General features: G+C 33.1%; 1 protein-coding gene across 5 annotated transcripts in view; it reads left to right on the plus strand.

Moving 5' to 3' along the window:
* vari (MAGUK p55 subfamily member vari) overlaps positions 1-22,185 on the plus strand; it is a 182,647-nt gene that overhangs the window by 142,276 nt on the left and 18,186 nt on the right. For all 5 annotated transcript variants that reach the window (XM_090387721.1, XM_090387719.1, XM_090387720.1 and 2 more), the window contains 5 exons: positions 3,903-4,011; positions 6,594-6,659; positions 9,657-9,818; positions 11,951-12,153; positions 17,577-17,705. In XM_090387721.1, the coding sequence (XP_090243847.1) occupies positions 3,903-4,011; positions 6,594-6,659; positions 9,657-9,818; positions 11,951-12,153; positions 17,577-17,705 (669 nt within the window). The remainder of the gene's footprint in view (positions 1-3,902; positions 4,012-6,593; positions 6,660-9,656; positions 9,819-11,950; positions 12,154-17,576; positions 17,706-22,185) is intronic.

Consider the following 22,185-nt stretch of genomic DNA (forward strand, 5'->3'; position numbering starts at 1 on the left):
TAACAGGTGTAGTTGCCAGAACCGAATTTATATAAGGGGAAATATGCAAGTACATACATTTTTTTTGTGTAGTGCCAATTTTTTAACTTATAAAGAGTTAATTGTTGCACTAGTAGTTATAAATAGTGAATTTATTCGGGGAATACCCCTTGACAAATAAAAAATTTATTTTTTATAGTAATGGCCATCAAAACTTCAAAAGAAGGAAAAAAACCAACATTGAAAAGAAAATTCATTTCTCTCGAAGAAAAAATTAAAATCTTGGATCGGTCGGAAAATGGAGAAAAACAAAGAGTTGTTGCAAGGACTTTGAATTTAAATGAATCAACAATTTGTACAACCAAACAAAATGAGCAGAAAATCAGAGATAGTGTTATTATTGGGTCAACGATAAGTGCAAAGCGCATTGCTCGTGTATGCGATATTTTAATGGAAAAAATGGAGAAATCTCTAATGGTTTGAATTGAAGATTGCACTCACAAGAAAATGCCTTTGAGTGGAAACCTTATTAAACAAAAAACCCTCAAAATTTATCAATATTTAAAAGAACTTGAATAAGATTTTTCAGAAGAAAGCTCTTAGCATGAATTTTGTGCCAGTAAGGGCTGGTTCGAAAATTTTAAAAAGCGATTTTCTTTGCATAATCTTCAGCTCCAAGGAGAATCAGCATCAGCAGACATAGATGCTGTCTGAAAATTCCCAGAACTTTTAAAAATCATTGAAGAAGGTGGATATAGTGCAGGCCAGGTATTCAACGCAGATGAATTTGGGTTAAACTGGAAAAAAATGCCAAAACGCACTTACATATCGAAAAATGAAAAAACAGTTCCTAGAGTCAAAGTTTCTAAAGACAGAATTACTCTACTGTTTTGTAGTAATGCATCAGGTGATTACATGACAAAACCAATGTTAATTAACCGATCTTTAAATCCTCGTGCTCTGAAAGCGATTGACAAGTCCACCCTCCCTGTTTATTAAATTGGTTTTTTAATTGTTTTGTGCCTGATAGAGAAAGATACACAAAGAAAAAGAATATCGACTTTAAAATTTTACTAATTTTAAATAACGCGCCAGGGAACTCAAAAAATGTAACCCATCCGAATATTAAAATAATTTATTTTCCGCCTAATACAACATCACTTATTCAACCCCTTGATCGAGGGATAATTCCAACATTTAAAGAGTATTATATTCGTCAAACATTTGAATTAATTTTGGAAAAAATGGAATCTAATCCAAAAATGACACTGCCTCAAATGTGGAAAGAATTTTCAATATTTAATTGTGTAAAAATTATTTCTCAATGTGTAAAGGAGTTAAAACCCTCTACACTGAAAGGTTGCTAGAAAAAAATATGACCTGGTGTGGTCCTTAATCAAAATTTCATACCTCCTGTGGATGCTGAACTAAGTTGTATAACAAACCTGGCACACATTTATGGTGGCGAGGGATTATTTTCCGATATGGTTGAAAATGAAATTCGTGAATTAATTGATGAAGAAACAGATTTAAATGAAGAGGAATTGGTTCAATTAATAGAAGATGGCAAACCAAATACAAATGGTGAGGAAAGTTCTACTGAAGATTCTGATTGTGCTGAGTCCATTAAAGAGCTCAGTCTAAAGAAATTAGCAGAAGGATTAAATTTGGCACAAAAGTTAGGAAGTTATTTTGTGGATAATGATCCCTCAACAGAGCGCTCAGAAAAATTCATAAGACAATTGGACAGTTGTTTAGTTGGAGCTAAATATGGATATTATGGACTTAATAAAAAATTGCAGCATAGTGGTAAGCAAGGTCTTATTACCGACTTTTTGAAAAGAAAACCAGCTGAAGTACCCAGTGAGAATTATACAAATGATGTCGAAGAGACTTCAAGTGATAACGACATCTGGCCACTCGTAAATAAAGAATATCTACAAAGTATTTTTTCTGAAGACAGTGATGATGATTAAAATATCCATTTCTCAAGTTTAAATAGCATAAAGCTTAATGAGCGGTACACGCCTTAGATAATCTGCTACATTACATGAAGTAGGATGGAAGAATAATTTTGAGGCTGAAGGTAGTTTAAATAATTTAGAATAAGTTAAAATTGTGATATTTGTATGAACAGGGAATTAAAATATGCTCAAGGAAGTAGAAGTGCACAACTTCGTCTCTGGTTGTCATTGAAGAATTAACAGTTCCGCCAAGTGTTCACAGGCACTGTTTAATACATATAAAGAAATACACACCCAATAAATTACATGAACAATATTGTATATTTAATTAAGTGTCAACAAGGTTGCAACTCATGCTACATTAGAAGCACTACCACAAAGTACGATTCCACAAAAACTTCTAAGACATGGGCTTACTACCATTATGACAGCTTCAGGACTGGCCAATCCAGTACCGAACTCACACAACACGTACATTCTCACAACCGTAACCCCTTAGTTGATTCGGTCATTACAATTGTAAAATTAAAATCCAGTTACAAAATCTTTCAATACAAAGCTCTTATTATAGAATGGTGCCATCATAATACCAAACTAAATGTCATAAATACGAAACTACCCACCAACCTCTCCCTGGTCTGGAATTTCATGCACTTGAGATTCCCACACGTTACAAAAAGCATCATGGGAACATAGGAGCCTTTAAAACACGCGTTTTCTTCTCACTTTAGTATTGCCAACTAATGACATTAATACAAAAGTCGGTCATTCATGACTTTTGGCTTCACCGATTTCATATTTTTAAAGTTTAAATTAATTCTTCAATGACAACCAGGGACGAAGTTGTGCACTTCTACTTCCTTGAGCATATTTTAATTCCGTTTTTTAATTCCATGTTCATACAAATATCACAATTTTAACTTATTCTAAATTATTTAAACTACCTTAAGCCTCAAAATTATTCTTCCATCCTACTTCACGTAACGTAGCAGATTATCTAAGGTGAGTACCGCTCATTAAGCTTTATGCTATTTAAACTTGAGTCCATTTCAAAACGGTACATTAAGAAATTCTATAACTTATCTAATTGTCAATATTCATTTCTTTAATTTTGAAATTTATACATTATGTGCAATGAAATTTATGTACAATTCCTAATTTTTATAATTTTATGCTATGTATTTGTTGAATGTCATTGTTTTTATAATTAAAAAAACACTACGGAACATAATCCTACATTTTGTATGAAACTTGAACCTCATATAACGCGTGATATTTCTGGAACCTAACTTCCGTGTTATACAAGGGTTACCTGTATATGCATTCATTGCTCCTGTTAGTAGCTTTAAAAATATTCCATATTAAAGATTTTCCACTTTAAAGATTTACCTGCGTTTGCCCTTCCATGTTAGCATTCCATGATCAATTCTCACTAAGAGTCACTATACTGTCAATCCAATGAAACTATCTGGAATGTGGGTGATGTTCAAGGACAGAATATTCTTGACGTTAGTACTTTCTCCAACATGCTGATATAGATATCAATTATCTATATCAGCATATCAATATCATATATCTACAACATATCCTCACTTCTGATTTCTCTTCAATTTCTTACCACTTCACACCACACCTCAATACTGGCATGCATTAGTTCTTAATCTGGGAATGTTGTTGTTGCTCACAGGTCTCTTTTGATAAGCAACATTTCCTCCTCCATTTGTCCTTCCTAAATACTGTGTATAACATAGCAAACTCATGATGAATTTTACTTATTAAAGAATTTCTGAAATGGCTTCAGTAGAATTTTCACTACTTTAACTTTTTAAAATTTAGTTTTGGTTACATTCAAATTGCTTATATTATGACTTGGTTTTTCTCTAGGTTGCATAATTATGTAAATATGTAGCAATTGGTTTGTTAATGCTCTGATTTTCTTTAATAATAATTCTTAATTAGGCAAGAAGGGTTGAAGCTGTTGGACCAGCTGGCCTTATCCCATCTCAAGAATTGGAAGAAAGGAGAAGAGCATTTGTAAGGCCAGAATATGATTATGCTACAAAAACAAGTAAGTATTAAAAATTTTATGAAAAAAAAAGTGAATTAAGAAAAGGAAATGGTTACATTTCTGACATGTAAGTGTTATAAAATTAATGTTTCGTAATAACTGTTTTAGGTATATAAGATATATATCTTTATTGCAGTCTATATTAATATAGTAATTGCTTGATTTAATGGGCTGTGAATTTAACAGATGAAAAAAATTTTGACTGGTACCAAAGTTTCTCTATTTAATGAGTACACTGGTGCTCATAAAATAGGGAAAAAAAAAAAAAAAAAAAACTGGTAACTCATGAATCATGGCAGCTGACAGCAAGCATCCCAGTCATTTATGGATATGCTTGCTATCATATCATTAAGTGCAAGTCTGTGCCCTATTTATTTATTATAACCTTATTTACCTCATTGTTCATAACCTCATTATCATCATGACCTTAAGAAAGCTGGTGAAAATAGAAAGTGAATGCATCCGAGTTTTGTATAGAAATTAAAGCTGTCAGAGATGTTAGACTGTGGTGAGTCTGTTTCTATGTCTGTGAGCAATATGACATGAAAATAAAACAGACTGTGTCAGATATTGTAAAAAAAAAACTAAACATAGACTTTTTAAGGAATCTAGTTCTGACAAGCCCACCAGTATATCAACTTTGACTTCTTAGCTGACTCTATTCAGTTTATCTGGCACCACTATACAGTCACAATAAATTATCTTCTGTTGATTCTGTACTATGTATCAACCAATAAAGCCAGGAGGAGGGCAAAGATAGTTTCAGAAACTTTTCTGTAAGTGAGGTACTTGTATTATCAGTAGAGAGAGAGAGAGAGAGAGAGAGAGAGAGAGAGAGAGAGAGAGAGAGAGAGAGAGTGTGTGTGTGTGAGTGAGTGAGTAGAAGAAGATTATGTTTATACAGAATCCAGTGGAGTGGACAGTGCTCAGTAGACATGATGTCTTTGCTGCAGAGTTATATATTTAATTAGTTATACATATCACAGCATTCTGATATAAATATATATCACAATGTATATATCTATTTCTAGGTAGATGGTAATTTGAATTTTGAGCTTAGCATTCAATCATATTCCCAGAGAGAAATGGTCAAACTTTTAGTGTATATCACTACCTTGTTTATTGGAAGCCTGAAGAGTGGCTTAAGCCATATTTTGACTATACAATAGAGCAAAGTACTCATTTCCTCTTTTATTAGTATAAGTGATGTCATTTGAAGTTATGACAGATATAATGAGATCCAGCATTCCATATATTTTGAAGATGTATTATTTTAAAACAGATTTGTATACTTCTGTTGATATGTGTCAGTTTATTCATGTTCTTTGTGTTCCTAAACTAAACATACATATAGTTATCTCAAATTCTCTGTGATTTGTAATTTGGAACAAAGAATATGTGTACCTTGTGAAACACATTGGTTTATTCCCCATTAATAAGTTTTGTGATTTTTCCTTCTGTGATGAAAGAATGACTTAAAATCTGAACATTTATATAACAAACCAGCATAACAATATGCATCAAGCATAGTTACTAAAGATGGGCTCTAGCAAGTATTAGTTCACTAAACAAAATTCAAAATTTCCAGAACTTTCAAAAGTCATTGGCAAGAAGTAACAGTTTCACCACAGATTGATTGAATTAAATCTGTGCTGAATTTACTAAATTGTCTCACAAGAACTCTTCTATAGAACAGCAAAACATTACAGAAATAAAGTTTATATACCTCACACAGTTTACTGTGCATGATTGGCACTACATGCCCTTAAGTTCTACGTTCCTAAACTGTCGGTTTGACTGATGAAGGTTACCATAACAACCGAAAGCTCTTTGTACTGTATGTATTTAACATGTTGTGTTTTACACGTTTAACATTAAACATGTCATTTATTTTATTTTATTTGTCTTCCATTTCACTCTGTGCTACATAGTAACTTACCATAATGAATCCAGAGTGCATAATGAATCCTCTTTAACTATGTTTATATATCTTTTCTCTTAATTTTTCATCCTTTTAATATAAACAAAGTATGCATATAATGGTATAGATCAGTACTTCATTAAATAGTATTTACCTCATTGAATGCTGAGAATACACAGCTGAATGAGCCAAATTATTTTAAAGTATCCACAAAAACATGAAAATGCTAACTCAAAAATGTTAATTTTGTACTCGGTAACCAAAATCAAACTTTGCTTCACTACAGTAAAACGTTTTACAATGATCAGAACTGTTCTATTCTACTCCATAGCTATGTTCTTCTCCCTTTCCATATTGAAACATTCTATTACCCTCTCAAGGGTCCTCAAGACAGCCAATTATGCGAGTTCAGCCATAGCTGAACATGCCTGGGAAACTGGGCATGGTATTACAATTAAGGAAGCCGTGATTGTAGATAGTTTGTGTAATGAAAACGATATTGATACTAACATGTCAAAAAGATAGCGAACTTTAAATTTTATGTTATAAATCTTTAGCTTTTTCTTATTTCATTTTTAATTATATTTGATTATTTTTTCTATAAAAATAAGAATGGTTAGGATTTTTTTCTAAAATATGTACACATTTTTATATTTTATAGCTATGTGTGGTACAAAAGTCACAAAGAAGAAGAGAAAAACTATGTATCAAATCAAAGCCAATGCTGGTTAGTTTTTCTTGCTTTAAGATTAGTTTTGTAATAGAAATAAACATATTAATATCTAGAGAATACATATTCTCTAGATATTAATATGTTTATTAATATCTAGAGAATATTCTCTAGATATTAATAAACATATTCTCATAATATATTTCTTATTAATATTTTGTGACCATTTGTATCTCCTTATATCATGTGATTATATTTTGTTCTTACACTTAAAATGAATAAGAATAGTCCTTAACCAGGAATCTACTTTTGCAATTAAAAATGTATTTTATTTTATGCATTAAAATTCAGCACAGGTTGATTTTTGAGTGTAATATGTTTCATTGAAATATGGGACAGGTACACATCAAAAGCGACATTTACAACCAGTGTTATATGTTGACATATAACACTGTTGTTCTTTGTATACATATCTCAACATGATGTCAGGCAAAGAACCTGTGACTTCAAATTTGGAAATCATGTTTCTAATTAGATTAACAGGAACTGGTTATCTGCAATGGTGAGTTCACCTTCTGATATACTGGTGAGGGCCCTATATTGATTTTGACGAAAGAGCTTCACAGTAAAGGTGCAGCCTTTCAATAGCAGATCCATCTTTTTTTGCAATAATTTTTTCCTTTCCAGGCGGTTTTATAGTGCATCAGCATCTTTGGCCATATTTCAAAGTGTATTATGTCTGTGTGTGCACATGCTTGCACATTCACAGTCCAATTTGCATGCTGTATAGACAGAAAAACTCAGAATATCTCAAGGGAGAAAATCCTACTCCCTCTGCCTAAGATTAACTAACTACAGCCCTCATTGAAGAATTCTTTAAGTATTCCTCCAGTCACTAAGAGAGGACTTTACTTTCCATCTGATATGGTAATGCAAAGATTAGTGCTTACTGATGGTATCAGGCTATTCTGAAACTTGCTTAATGGACTGTTGCAAAAACCACTCGTCACATGCCACCAGGAAAATGTGTGTTTAAGTGGCTATAAGGGATATATCAGGTTATAAAAATTCAAAGTATACAAAATTTTATTTGTCTGTGTATTAATAGTAATAGTGTTGTAAGTGATTAAATGAATTTGGGCTTTTCATTAAGTCAACCAATGCTGATATAATAGGAATGAGACATTCTCAGTGGTCAAAACCTAGTTAATTATATGAAGAAGCTATAAAACCATTGTTTGCAAAAAAACTAACTTTGACATTCTTTACCTTGACTTCAGTAGAGTTTTGACATAGTTTCCCACGAAAGACTATTATATAAGCTGGTGCAAATTGGAATTACTGGTAAGATCCTTCTTTGAATCAACAGCTGACTGAAAAATAGTTAGAGTATTCATAAATGAATATTCCTCAGGGTGAACAGTATATCAAGTAGAGTCCCTCAGAAATCAGTATTGAAGCCCCTTCTGCTTCTCATCATCCTTAAATAACAAGAATGGGGAAGTGCAAGGCACATCAGAGTTGGAGCTGATGGTTTAAAGGTATGAAGGGTTGTAACAACCAGAACCAGGCTATTTTGTTCAAAATGACTTCAATTGCACAAATGGTTTGAAAAATATAAATTGAAATTTCATATAATACAAGACCTAAATGTAGGCACCTGTGGATCTGATATCCAGGAGTTACTAATAAACTAGGGAGAGAGGAGCGAAAAGTGTTTCGGGATGAAAAAGACAATTTTCCATGCAGTGTAAACAAGCAGCTTGGAAGGTATGGTGTCCTGTCTATAGGATCTTTGCAAGTAGGGAAAAAGGATGTCATTGTCCCTTTATATAAGATGATGGTGAGAACATTTAGAATAGTGTGTAAGAACATCTTGAAAGAGTTCAAAGAAGAACAACCAAATTGTGAGAAGTGTTAATTGATGTTAACGGAACTGCTAAATACAGAGTAGCCTACAACTTTTTATGGAATACGGCCAGCAGTAGTGTCATCATGTTTCTGCTAAACATATAAAATTAAAAGATTCTGAAGCAGTAAAAGTTCCAGATCACTAAGATTTGTTCTTTAAATGTCTGATATGATGTTAGAAGAAATTTCAGAGAATCATTACAAATCAATAAAAATTTGATGAGCAGAAGGCAGAAGTAGACTACCCAAGCTGCAGCAGTTGTATGAGTAGCAATATGAATGAGACAGTTTAGCAACAACAAGCTCTTTTCTAGCCTGAAAACCTCTATAGTCAGATGGCAGAGGGTTTACTCAGTGGTGACTGTTACAGCAGTGACTGCCAGCAGACAAAGAATGTAAAAGATACTAAAATAAGTATTGCAGTGTACTGAATACGACATAAATATCAGGCACAACATCAAAACACAATTCAGGGAGGCAATATATTTAAAGATAACAAAAAATTACATAAAAAATCACTCAAAAATTGCAATTAAATAAGGGCACTCTAAGTAGGCTAGCCACACTTGTTCAATATCGCCCTAATGCTGGAAATGAAGAATCAACATTTGAAGAATAGTTTATAGAGATTTTTCTGCTATATGTCAATGACATATAACAGAAAAATAAATATATGCCAGAACATGACCTTAAAGTAATACTTCAACATTTAATAGCCACTATCCCACATGGCATAAATCCTCATTGGCATTAACAACTGGAGCTTATCTTTTCACCAAGAATGAGATCGTTAAAAAGGTGCAGCAAAAGTATCCCTTATCTCCCTTTGTGAATGTACAATATGGGTAAATACATTATATAGATTAGATAAACTAACTATATTAGCATTAGTAGAGGCATATGATGCAAGAAAGCAAGCTTACACAGCATCAGCCAAAATATATATATAAAAGAGAAAGAAATAATATTAATCTTGATTTTCATCTTCATGGCTGAAAGTATGTATTTTTTTCTTATATTATTAGTTTAAATTCTTGGAGGTTCTGCTTTACCCCTTCCTCCCCAAAAATTGTTTTATCATAGCATTAGATAGAGTTATCTTAGCTTTCTCTGATTTATTTTATTTTATTTTCATTAATTCAGAATTTGATAAAGCAGAATTGTTACTTTATGAAGAAGTGGCACGCATGCCTCCTTTTGAACGCAAAACACTAGTACTTCTTGGTGCACAGGGTGTTGGTCGGCGTTCTCTGAAAACAAGGTTAATTAAAGACGATCCTAGTAGATATGCAACTCCTTTACCTCGTAAGTAAAATTCTGTTCTTCAAACTAAATTTTATGTATATATTTAATTTATAGTAAAGGCTGTTTGTAATATTTCTTCTCCCTCCTCATATTAATATGAAAAGTAAGGTAACAGATGTCATGGAGAAGAAACCATGTCTTTCCCAATATTGAAAGTTTATGAATAAAAGCATATGCAATGTTTTGCTTCTTCTTCTTCTTGTAGGATGCATGTGCAACTTTGACACTAAATTGCTGACCAAAAACGACTAAATTGAAACACAGGCAAAAGAAGTGCTAGCAGATATTCCATCAGCAACTGTAAGCCTGTCCAAGAAGCAAGTGGAAGGGTTCTTTTGTTACATGATAGTGCAGTGCTCCACACTGCCATCTGCACATGACAGTAGTTACTGCATCATGAATGGGAAGTCTTGCCCATTCTGACATACTTGAGAGATAAAAAAATAAAAAAATATAGATGATAAAGATAAACATAGATGATAAAAAATTAGATGATAAAGACTGATCATAAATTGATTCAGTGATTATAGGCCAACTAGTTCATTGAAACGTAATTGAATTATGTCCCAGAATTTTATGGCTGAGACTTGGTAGGACACACATCTGAATGTGATGCATGATACAACACAATGATATGCCTTCTTCTTTGGGTTTTATCCTTTTTCTGTGATTAAGTTTTACAAAAAACATTTGTTATCTGCTTGGGAGCTGCTTTCCACCAAACCATCAGCTCCAGGTAAACCACCTTCAGTGTTTTACAGTTTCCTTAATTGGTCAATTCAGTAGGAGCTTAGCAATTAACAAAATTTTAAAAAGATGAAAAGATGTCTAAAATATAAGTATCAAGTTTTAGCAGTATATTTTTTAGTATGACTGAATAGCTCCCAGTAGTAATGTTATTGATCATTATCCTTGAACAGCAGGTTCAATTTTTATTTTTTAGTTTTTTTAAATTTCATTTTGATTTTAAAAAAATTTAAGTGACAATCAAATGAGCAGTCATTTACTCCATCTATCCATGTCCTCCTCTTTCCAGTGGTACCTATTCCAGGATTGCCTTTGGATATCTGGTTGGTTTCTTGCATCCATTTTAATGCTCCTCTTCAATAGTAGCAATTATATCCTTTTTCACTTCCATTCTCTCTCTCTCTCTCTCACTCTCTCTCTCTCTCTCTCTCTCTCACTCACTCTCTCACTCACTCACTCCTCTGGAGAGAAATTTGTTTTCCCTTCGCCTGTTCAAAGTCAGGTCTCAGCTCCATATAATAAAAGACTTTGTACTATCATTTGAAATATAAGTTTCTTTGTTTTATTTAGAATATTTCTGCTCCATAGAATGGAATTTAACAGGCTGATAGCCATTCTGCCATCTGTAATTCTCTTGTTGATCTCTGCTTGGGATGATCCGTCATTTTGTAAGATTTATCCCATAGATATAAAAAATATTTTTTCTAAAAAATAGAAATGATTGATTTTATAGATAAAAAAGTATATTTTTTTTAAAAAAACAAAAGTAAGTCATATTTTTATAATTTTAATAAAATCTAAAAAATAAATCACTGACATAGATTTGTTCCACATAAGTGTCAGGAATTTGAATTTTTTATATATAGCCTGAAAATAAAAAATGGTAGCATGAAAACAGAAACTTCCTTTTATGTGTAACAAGATATGGAAAATGTAACACTAATTTTTCTCAAATCACTCAGTGCAGCCCGCGAAACAAATCTAACTTTTAATATGTCCCCTGTACGGGAAAAGGTCAGACACCACTGGTATAAATGTTTTTATATCAGTGATGTACCACTACTCTCTCATGCTTACTGCAAGATTATAAACATTACTAGCAAGTATTAATTAAGCCCTCAAAATCTGTTGACCAAGTGATAGTGTGCTCAAAAGGATGTGTGGGTGGGGGGGGAAGCTTTCTTGAGCAGTTGATATTATAGCCATTATGTAGCTGTGTTAGCCATAGTCACATCACTTCACACATCTTTGAAATCCACTTGATGAGTAATCATTTCCCTATATTTTAAAATTCTAATAGGATCAGGACAAATGTATTAAGTGCTGTATTTTTGAATATCTGAGATTCTTTCAGTATGTTTTATATTCTGCCTAATTACTTTCAGATACCTCACGACCAATAAGAGAAGGAGAACAGGATGGAAAAAGTTACTTTTTTGTAACCAGAGAATCAATGGAAGCAGATATAGCAGAGAACAAATATCTTGAGTTTGGAGAACACAATGGACATTTGTATGGCACGAAGTTAGACTCAATTAGAACCATAATTCGATCGGGAAAAATTTGTGTTATTGATTGTAACCCTCAGGTTAGTGATGACATTTAGCTTAGCATTAACTGTGTCAAAAGGGATAAAATTTAGATTATTGCTATTGTAAGTTTTTGAACAGAGTTCAGCATAATTTATCTAATATTGTCCCATTTTTTTCATTTGACTAAAAAGTAATCTGAACTGCTGATATTCTCAGTAATATTACTAACATTATTAAACGCAAACATACTTTTATCTTGAATAGAACATTCTCTCTCTCTCTCTCTCTGCATTAAAAAATTAACGTAATTGTATAAATATATAAATTTAATTAAGTTAAAATAAACATGTATCCATCTGTACTCATAATTGCTACAGCTTTCTTCTTTGCAGTTACTATTTTAGAGTAACACTAAAATATGTATATTAATAACAAGTAACTAAGATCAATGTGTATGATAGCTTAGAGAGAAGCAACGTGTGGGAAGTGTTAAGGAAATGGAATAAGGAAGTCATTGATAGAGAGTATTAAAAGTTTATATAGAGGGACTAAAAGCTGTGTGAAAACAGTGGTTGTAAACACAAGCTGGTGTGAAATTAATAATGGATTGAGACAGGGAAGTGCACTCCTACTTCTACTATTCATAATAATAGATGATATAGAAAATGTGGTGGAGAAAAGGACTGGGGCAGAGAAAAAATGAAAATGGCGGTTTGTTGGTTTATAGGGATGGAGAGGAGGAGGTACAATCAGTTCTGCTATAATGCGCATTTTGACAACGTGAATTTGCTCCAACGCGACTGATATATTAGGGAACAATGCGGGTATAGCGCAATTATGATTAGCATTGGCTCATGTGCGATTTCTTCTGCGAGTAACATCAGGTGAATGCAAAACCCAGAAACAAGCTGAACATAGTGACCTGTGCAACAATACATACAAGTTTACGAAGCTTAAAAAATAAATATCAAATGTGTGAGAGTTATATTTCCCATTTACTGTAGTTGTATTTGTCAGAGACACACTGTTGTCATTCACTTTATTCACAAGATATTGTAGGCGGACTCATGTTTTCAGGAGCTCACATTTTTCAGTTCGAACAGAAATTTCGTGAGGCGAGATAGTGTGGGCAGGGGAGTACATTTCTGGAGGTCACTACCATAAAACAATAAAAACAATTTGCAGTTCCCGGTTTATTGGACTTTTCTGTTAGTGCAATCTAATTATAAATGGGTTGTAAACACGATTTTATTGCATTTGTGATAATACCAATAGCTGGAATTCTGTGGGTTTTTACTTTATTGTAGTGAAATGTGTTTCCCCTTCTATGGAATCTTCAGTCATATAAAAAAACATAAATAAATTTTCAAAATCTTCTCTTCATTCCTAATTTTTAAGCTTCTTAAACTTGTTACTTCGTATCTCACTTGTGCAATTTGTGCGTACCATATTTGTCAGTGAGGGGAATGAAGGGATCTTCTTACTAAGAGAGGCTTAAGTTCTGTAAATTGCAGCAGCTGTAGAATAGGCCTGCGAGGTGATCTGATTGAGGTGTATAAGGCCTTGAATGGGTTGAGCATGCTGAATTCTGATGGGATTCTTCCACTTACTCAGATTACGAACCTAAGGGGGCATAAATTCAAATTCAGGAAAGACAATTGTAGAATAGATATGCAGAAATTTGCCTTTAGCCAGCGGGTGGTTAATTGCTGGAACAAACTTCCATCTGTCGTTGTGGAAGTTGATAGGTTAAATAAATTCAAGGAGGAACTGGACAAACATTTAGAGGGAATGGTTTGTGTGATTTTTTTTTTTTGCTGATCTATATAACATCATACGCTTGCTTTCTTGCATCACATGCCACTATTACTATTATTACTATTGATTGCTTATATTTTTTTAGTTGCTATATTTACTGTAATATTTATGTTAGCAATTTTATTGGGTTTTTAACTTTTTTTAGTGTTTTACTTACCACACTGAACATTTTTTTTTTTTTTTTTTTTGAGTGCTCTGCCCGTATCCCTATTTTTCCCATAAGCCATGTTGTTTTTAATGCGTGAAATGCCATGACACTAGATTTTTAGGAAAAATCTAGTGTCATGGCATTTCATTATAAGCAGAACTGACTGTACAGGAACAGCTGGAAAGCTGGGTGGAGGAGGCAAAGAGATACAGTTTAAAGTTTAGTGTTGCTAAAAGCAATGCAATGCAATGAGAATGACAAAGAAGGAGGGAAAAGAGGAGAAGAGTAACATCTTTATTCAGGGAAAGAAGATAGAACAAATAGAGTTTCAGATATTTACGGAGAATGGTGGAAAAAGAAGGAAGACTTAATAAGGAGATGTGTAGAAGAGCAGAGTAAGGAAGAGTGTTTTATAATTGTGTAAATGATCTAGTTTGGATTAAGGAGGTACTGGAAAAGTACAAGATGGTAGTATAGAGTTTATTGTGTACTAAAATAAAATAAATAAATAAATAAATTTTCTGTTTATACTCTGGGACAACCAAATGGTCAGAGGAGTTCACAAGATAGACAGAATACAAGAAACAGCACCGTAATCAGCAGTTACAGGCTTGAACCCCGGTCACTCAAGGCACATGTACTTATGCACCCGCATGCCTGACCACTAGGCTACGGCAGCCATTAATAATAACCTTTGGATCAGAATTGTGGGAGAAGGGTGTTAGCTGAATGCAAGCAACAGAAATAATGTTTCTGAGAGGTGTTTGTGGAAAGACAAAGAGGGACAGTGTAAGAAACATGACCATTCAGGAGATAGTGGGGGAAGAATGATTACAAGAAAAGATTGAGAGGAATAGATTGAGATAGTTTGCACATGTAAAGAGAATGGAGGATAACAGGCTACTGAAGGGGATATTCGAAACCAAAGTGGAGGGTAAAAGACCAAGAGGAAAACCGAGAAGAAGATGGTGAGAGGCGGTGAAGAGTTATGTGGAAAGAAGAGGCATTGCTAGGTAGGAGGAGAGAGGGAGAAATGGTGAGAAGATAGAGCCAAATGGAGAAACCTGTTTTCCTTATCATTCTGGCAAGAAGCTGACAATGGATAAACAAGCAAGCAACAAAGATCTAACAACTTAAGAAAGACTGAGCTCAGCCATTTCCATTTTATTTTAATGACAGCAGTCATTAATATTCAGCTAAATTTACTTGCAGTTTAAATAAAGAAGGGGACATTTTCAGTGCAGTATTGAAATAGTTTGGGAAAATAATACAACCCAGCTTTTTTTTTTTTTTTTTTTTTTTTTTTTCATTGACTATCTGGAGACACTATTATTCTTCCAGTGACAACAATAGAGTTAAGCTTATGTTATTCAGAAACAACTAGCTTATCCACAACTTTACCTAAAGTAACTAATATCATATTCAATTGAATAAATAGGGTGATGAAGGAAGTGGGGAGAGAATACATTGAACTGCCGTTAAAGTTAAATATAAGGGCATCGTTGCATTTGAGAGATGTGCCAGTGTATCACCAATACATGAAGGCAGTTCCCAGAGTGAAATGGGTAACTACCAACCAGTCAGATTTACTTCAGTGATAGAGAGAACCACGGAGACAATTAAAAAGAGTCAGTGGAGAAGAACCATGGAGATAATTAAAAAAAAAAATCATTGTCTTCTTCCAGACATAATGACTCTAGAAATGGAATTCGGAGCTTATGCAACATGGGTTAAGGGAAAATATAATTTTCCTTTAACTAACCTAGTTAGCTATTTTGACACAGTTACTCACAAAACGGTATCAGGAAAAATGGATCAGATCAAGACCACCTCCAAGAGCTACAACGGAACAGGTCTTAAAAGACCTAAGCCCGACCAAGTTCATGATGACACAATTACTCTTGAGCTGGATGTAGGAAATAATTTTGACATTGTTTATTTGGATTTTAGCAATGCATTTGACTCAGTATTTCATCAGAGGTTACTGTATGAACCAGAACATGTTGGAATCATAGATGAGATTCTAAGATGAGTTGCAGAGTAGGAGGCAGTGACTTGTAATTAATGGTTACTCTTCAGATTGGTCTAAATTAGAATTGGGATCCCCAAGAATCAGTTCTGGGACTGCTGTTGTTTCTAATTTTCATAAATGACTATAAAAAAAATAAATAAATGCTTCCCTCATTCATTCTGCTTATTCCTTCATCTGAATATCTGAATCAGGTTACCCCAAGATGTCTTGTCTCCAGGCTCTTCAGTCTGCATATAAGACACTCCTCACAGGAAGCCATTCTTTACCAATCTAGTTTTCCCTCTTTGGACCCCTTTCTTTAGAAGTTCTATGACTTTTTTTTAAGTGAGGCCTTTAGACCCTGAATAGAGTATTCCAAATGTGGTCTCGCCATCATTTTATGAAGAGGAATAATAGCATTCTTCTCCCTGCTAGCAAAGTTCCTATAGGTGATTGATATTATATCCTGAGTCTCCTTGGCTTTCTATTCACGCTACAATAGCTACAAAGAAAGCTTCACATCTGCTTTGTTATAACTCCTAAATGTTTTTTGTCCTGAACTACCTTTAATTGCTTGTCTCCTAGTCTGTAAGTCACCCCAAAACCTTATATTTATTAAGATTAAACTTCAGTTGTCATATTTCACACCATATATGAAACCAGTCTAAGTTCATTCTGTAGCGGCATAGCCTCGTCCTTCAAATAGACCTTGGGTGTTGAGAAAGTTATTACTCATACTAACTGTAATTGAGTGCAATAAAATTTTGGTCATATACAGTTGGTGTATTCAATTGCAGTTAATATGAGTCATTGCCTTACCTTTAGATCATTAGCAAACTTTGACAGTGTTTCCGGTATTAAATTATACAAAATATTATAGCTTCATCAATATCTTTGAGGAAGACCAAAAACAAGAGGCCTTCTCCTCAAGCCGTGAACCCAGAATTTAATTGGAAAAATATCTAGCATGGGACAGTAGGAAAGACGGTATTCTGCAGCATGATAATGCCAACTGCATGCAGCAAGACCAGCTGAATAGATGATCAGAGATTTAGGCTGGGAAATTTTACCCCACCTAAAACTTTTATAGATTCTGTAAAACACACAGACACACACAGACACACACACACACACACACACACACACACATACACACACTTTAAGTGGTAAAACTCATTGATTATGAGATGAAATCTGGGTTCTTGGGATTCTTCTCATCAAAGCCACTTCCTTTTACAAAGAGAGGGACTAAAAAATTGGTTTCAAGTTGGGTAGCTGTGATTGACAATGATGCAATGATGCCGAGTATGTAATTGATCAGACAATAAATGGTACCCTCAGTATTTAATTTAATATTCCATCTTTGTTTTATATTGAGTTATGCAAAATATTGAGTTATTTTATATTGAGAAATATTTGGAAATATATTGAGTTATTTCCAAAATTTTGGAACTATTATAAATTATTTCATTGCTTTAATTTTTTTTTGTCTTTTATTTTAGTCTCTGAAAGTTTTAAAAACATCAGAATTCATGCCATACGTTGTATTTATTTCTTCACCTCAAATGGACCAGTTACGTCACATGCATGAGTTTGGCAGACATCATGGCTACAGTAGTAAAAATCTTACGGTAAGTTTAATTTTTGTTATTTATATGTTCCTGTGTATTACAAGAGGGTTAGAGATGTGATTTCATTTCCTCATTTAGTATCAGAAATTTAATGTTTCATGTGAGTTTATGCTAATATGTCTGATGGATCCAAAGGTTAAATAAAGATTTTTCCAAACAATAGTGACTTTTCTTATACATATAAATATGGACAGGAAATGCGGTCCACTTTTCTTACAGAGTGGATTGCACTGAATAGTTCCTGACAAAGGGCTTTTCGTATATTGTTTGTCGGATAATTTTTAAGTGCAGATTAGTCCTTCCAAGTTTAAGTCAAGTCTCAAATGAATTTGATCTACAGATTAACATAGATAGTTTTGAGTTGCTACTGTAGGCAACAGTAGCAACTCATAGTTCATATATTTTATTGTCTTAAATAAAGCAATTCATTACCAATGAAGTGATGCTCTTTCTGTTTGAAAAATCTTGAGAGAAATGACATTTTACAAAATATATTAATTTAGATGTTCTAAGGTCACATTGGGCTTGCATTAAACAGAAATTATTTCAGGGAAATTAGATTACTTCTATATTCTCTATTAATTTTCTTTAATTATTAAACCATTGATGTGGAAACAGGCAATGTTCTAATAATAACCAATACAAATTAATAAATGACAGATTGAGAAGTTTTATTTTTTTATTTCACCCAAACAGTTTCATTTTATGTTTTTTTAAAACACTCATAAATTTTTTGTGTAAATTAATTTTTTCAATTAATTCTTAAACCTTCACAGCTTCTGCTCTAAAACTGTCTTAAGAAGTATTGTATATTACACTAGCCAACAAAAACTATTTTTTGTCATACCTACGCAAATTAAAATGTGATTCTGGAGGAAATAAACACACTGATTCCTAAAATCACCATAAAAAGTCTCTATCACATCTACATCAAATGATGTATCAACGTTTCATGTCAAAATAAAAGGATGTATACGTATAATTCAAGTTTACAAGTGTAAAAAAATAATATACGTTTTATTATATGTTTGGAGTATAGATTTACAACCCTAAGAACATGTCACGATCAGTTAATACTTGGAAAACCTTTGCACAGCCTACAAAAATCCTCATCAAAAACGTTAAGTGTGCTAGTAACGAATGGGCCTGGAGTACTGGGGTCCATAGTTTATAATATATGTAAGTTAGTTATAATCCAGTTTAATACAAATATATACTAATAAAATACTGATTTTATTAGTATATATTTGTATTAAACTGGATTATAACTAACTTACGTATATTATGTTAAGTGTGCTTTCTTCAAATTGTAAATTGTTGCATCGGAATTTCTACCTAAGAACCATAGGTAGAAGTCTGATCATGTTTATCACAAGAAAAACTGAGGCCAGAATCGATTGCTAAAATTAAGAAAATTAACTTATATCTGTTAACAAACATTAGTATGTCATACATTAATGGCTAGATTATGTGAAATTGGCATATTTTGGTAAAACTTAGCTTCCTCCATTTTTAATAACTGTGATGTGATGATCTGAAAATATCGTGGTGATTTTTGAAATCTATGCATACAAATTGGTTAAAAACAGCATTTAAGTTCTTGGAGGTAAAAATCGTGTTGGCTAGTGTTATTATTTTTTATCAAATAGGAGAATGAAAGAATTTTTAAACTTTTAATGATGTGGCCATTTTCAGAGTTTAGATTTTCATACTACATCTACATTCAGAAGATGTAGTATGAAAATTGAAGAACTGTACATTCAAAGTTCTGAAATTCCTGTAAAGAGCTACCTGTACATCAAAGCATTTTATGCAACATAAATTTATGGAGAAAAACATTCTTTGAAGTGATAAAAATTTGGTGATTTTTATATATTAAATCTCTTGATAGATCACAAAAGATAAAATTTGCAACTATTTAATGAAATTTAATTATAATCTGATAGAGGTCATGTTTATTGCTGATGCAACTGTAATTGAGAAGACAAATAGTCTTTCTGGTTTAAAAAATCAAATCTTACAAATATATGAAAACCTCAAAATTATATTGCAACATCGATTCATTCAAAGATTAAAGGGGTGGGTTAATGTCCAAAAGTGGAGGAGAAACTTGTAATAGTCATGCTGAATAGTTTTGTCTTTCATAAAACTCTCAGTGGAGTACTGAAGTGACATGACACAGTAATGTCATGAGTAATGGCTGTAGAAAAGGATGGAATAAAAATGAATGCCTACTGTAACAGGAAATGAGATGAATGGAGGATTCCTACCTCTGTTATGAATACTAGAGAGTAAATGTATTGGGATGGAGAGGAGGGGTGGGAGCATCCATTAATGTTACCACTTTTGAATGTATTCAAGAATCTTTTAAGATTTTAGATGTACCATATGATATGGAAACAGTATTAATTGGCAAATCTTATTTATATTTAGTGTTAATAGTTCAAAAAAAAAACATTCTGAAAACAAAAGAGAAAATTTAGTTTTTAATATGCTTAGGAAGCTCTGGAAGCAATTTGTTTGCATCCAGAGAAAAAAGTCCTTTTATGGATGCAGATGTATCAAAAAAAGATTAGTTCATTCTAAGTACTTCAACTTAAGAATTAGCTTATTAAAATATAAGCAGCCAGGCCAGCCGCATCGTGCCATTATACCCAAGATCATTTTTGAAGCAAGTGCTTTGATATGAATATAGACTCATAATGCTTATATTAATCATTTGTTACTCTGAATCTCTGTCCTGTCATTGAAATTCTACATTTCTTATTAAATTTCAGTGAGTGGTATCTCATACAGGCTCTCAAATAATGATCTATTCAAAAAGAAATGCAATCCATCAATGTAATTTCTTTTTACTTCTTAAAGTTTCAGTACAGTAACTAAAAGAATGATCCAAATATAGCAATGAATATATTCCAAAAACATCTCTGCCATTAGACACTTGTACAACAAACTTAAGTAAACTGATTGAGCATCTCAGATGTCCAAAAGTGGAGGAGAAACTTGTAATAGTCATGCTGAATTGGTCAAGAGTGTGAAGAGTTTGCTAGGGAGGCTTTCATCCAAAAGTAATTTGTTCATCAGCCCTGCTTATAAGACGCTTTGAAAAATGTTGCACATTTATCCCTATGAAGTAAAAAGTTGCTGCTGATGAACTGCATGATTACTAGACAGATGTAGCATAATTCAATTTGGATGGATATATTCTTAGAATTCCCAAATTGATTTATAACCCTTGTGAGGGACTACTTTTTTTTTAATGAGATGATCATTATGTTGCCATTATGTAAACATTTATGGAAATCTTGGCATGCCAAATTGTTTTAAACACACCTAAAAATTTTATAGGGAGGGTTTATTCCATATCAGCATGTTCATCAGCTCTGCTCATAAGATTCTTTGAAAAATGCTACACATGTATCCACATAAAGTAACAAGTTGGTTGTTGCTTTATATTCATGATCTGCTGTGACAATATAGTGTAGTGATTTTGTCACCTGTCACTCATTTGGAGGGGTCTGGGTTTGATTCTTAAATCTACCTACAACTCCTTTTCAGTCTAAGCTGTAGTTAGCTTATCCAAGGTGGAGTTAGTAGGGTTTTTTCACATGAATTATTTCTGGCTTTTCTGTTCATGAGAATATATTCAGAAGAATGCACATAATATGCGGAGAATATTGTTTATTTTCTGTATATAACTTTGCTTATATAAGTAAAGAGCCTGAAGAATGTGGCCTATTAGCTTATTAAAATATAAGCAGCCAGGCCAGCTGCATTGTGCCATTATACCCAAGATAATTTTTGAAGCACGTGCTTTGATGATGACAGTTAATTCATCTCCATTAATGTAAAAATTCACTCTGTACATTTACATTTAGTGTTTTGTACTTAGTATATTTCAAAACAACTGATCAGAACAAAAATTAAACTTTAGCAACACAAAACCCTAATTTCATCAGGGTTTTGTGTTGGTACATTTTCTGATGATATTCCACAAAAATTGGTACCGAAAGTGACAATTAATAAACACTTTTGGTGCAGAGTCTTGCAAAGCTTGTTCTTTGATCACAGTAAAACTCTGAAATCTTGGGTACTAGTCCATATTTCGACAAATGGACAGGAACAAAGCAGTGATTGGCAGGTGCTGCTCACTGCTCTCCCACCCACTGTCTGCCTAGGGTGTTTTCCTCCCACTTGCCGCTGTTTTTAAATTGGGAACTCGTTTTATGATTTTAAAACAGTGGGATGGGAAGGATGAACACCCTATCTAAGCTAAGCATCCTCTCTTCGACAACACAAAACAATCAGAAAGAAAACGCCTTCACAATAATCAACCAATTACAGAACTCTACTGTACAATCACACCGTTCTACAACCATGCCCACTGCACAAAGACCAACGGTACCCAAAAATGGATTTAGCCAAAACCACTTTAGCCAAAATTATGCAAAAAAAAAAGGAAAGAGTCAATTTATGTCAT

This window comes from Mastigoproctus giganteus, chromosome 13, assembly GCF_048544385.1.
Source record: "Mastigoproctus giganteus isolate SK-2022 chromosome 13, ASM4854438v1, whole genome shotgun sequence".
Taxonomy (NCBI): Eukaryota; Metazoa; Arthropoda; class Arachnida; order Uropygi; family Thelyphonidae; genus Mastigoproctus; species Mastigoproctus giganteus.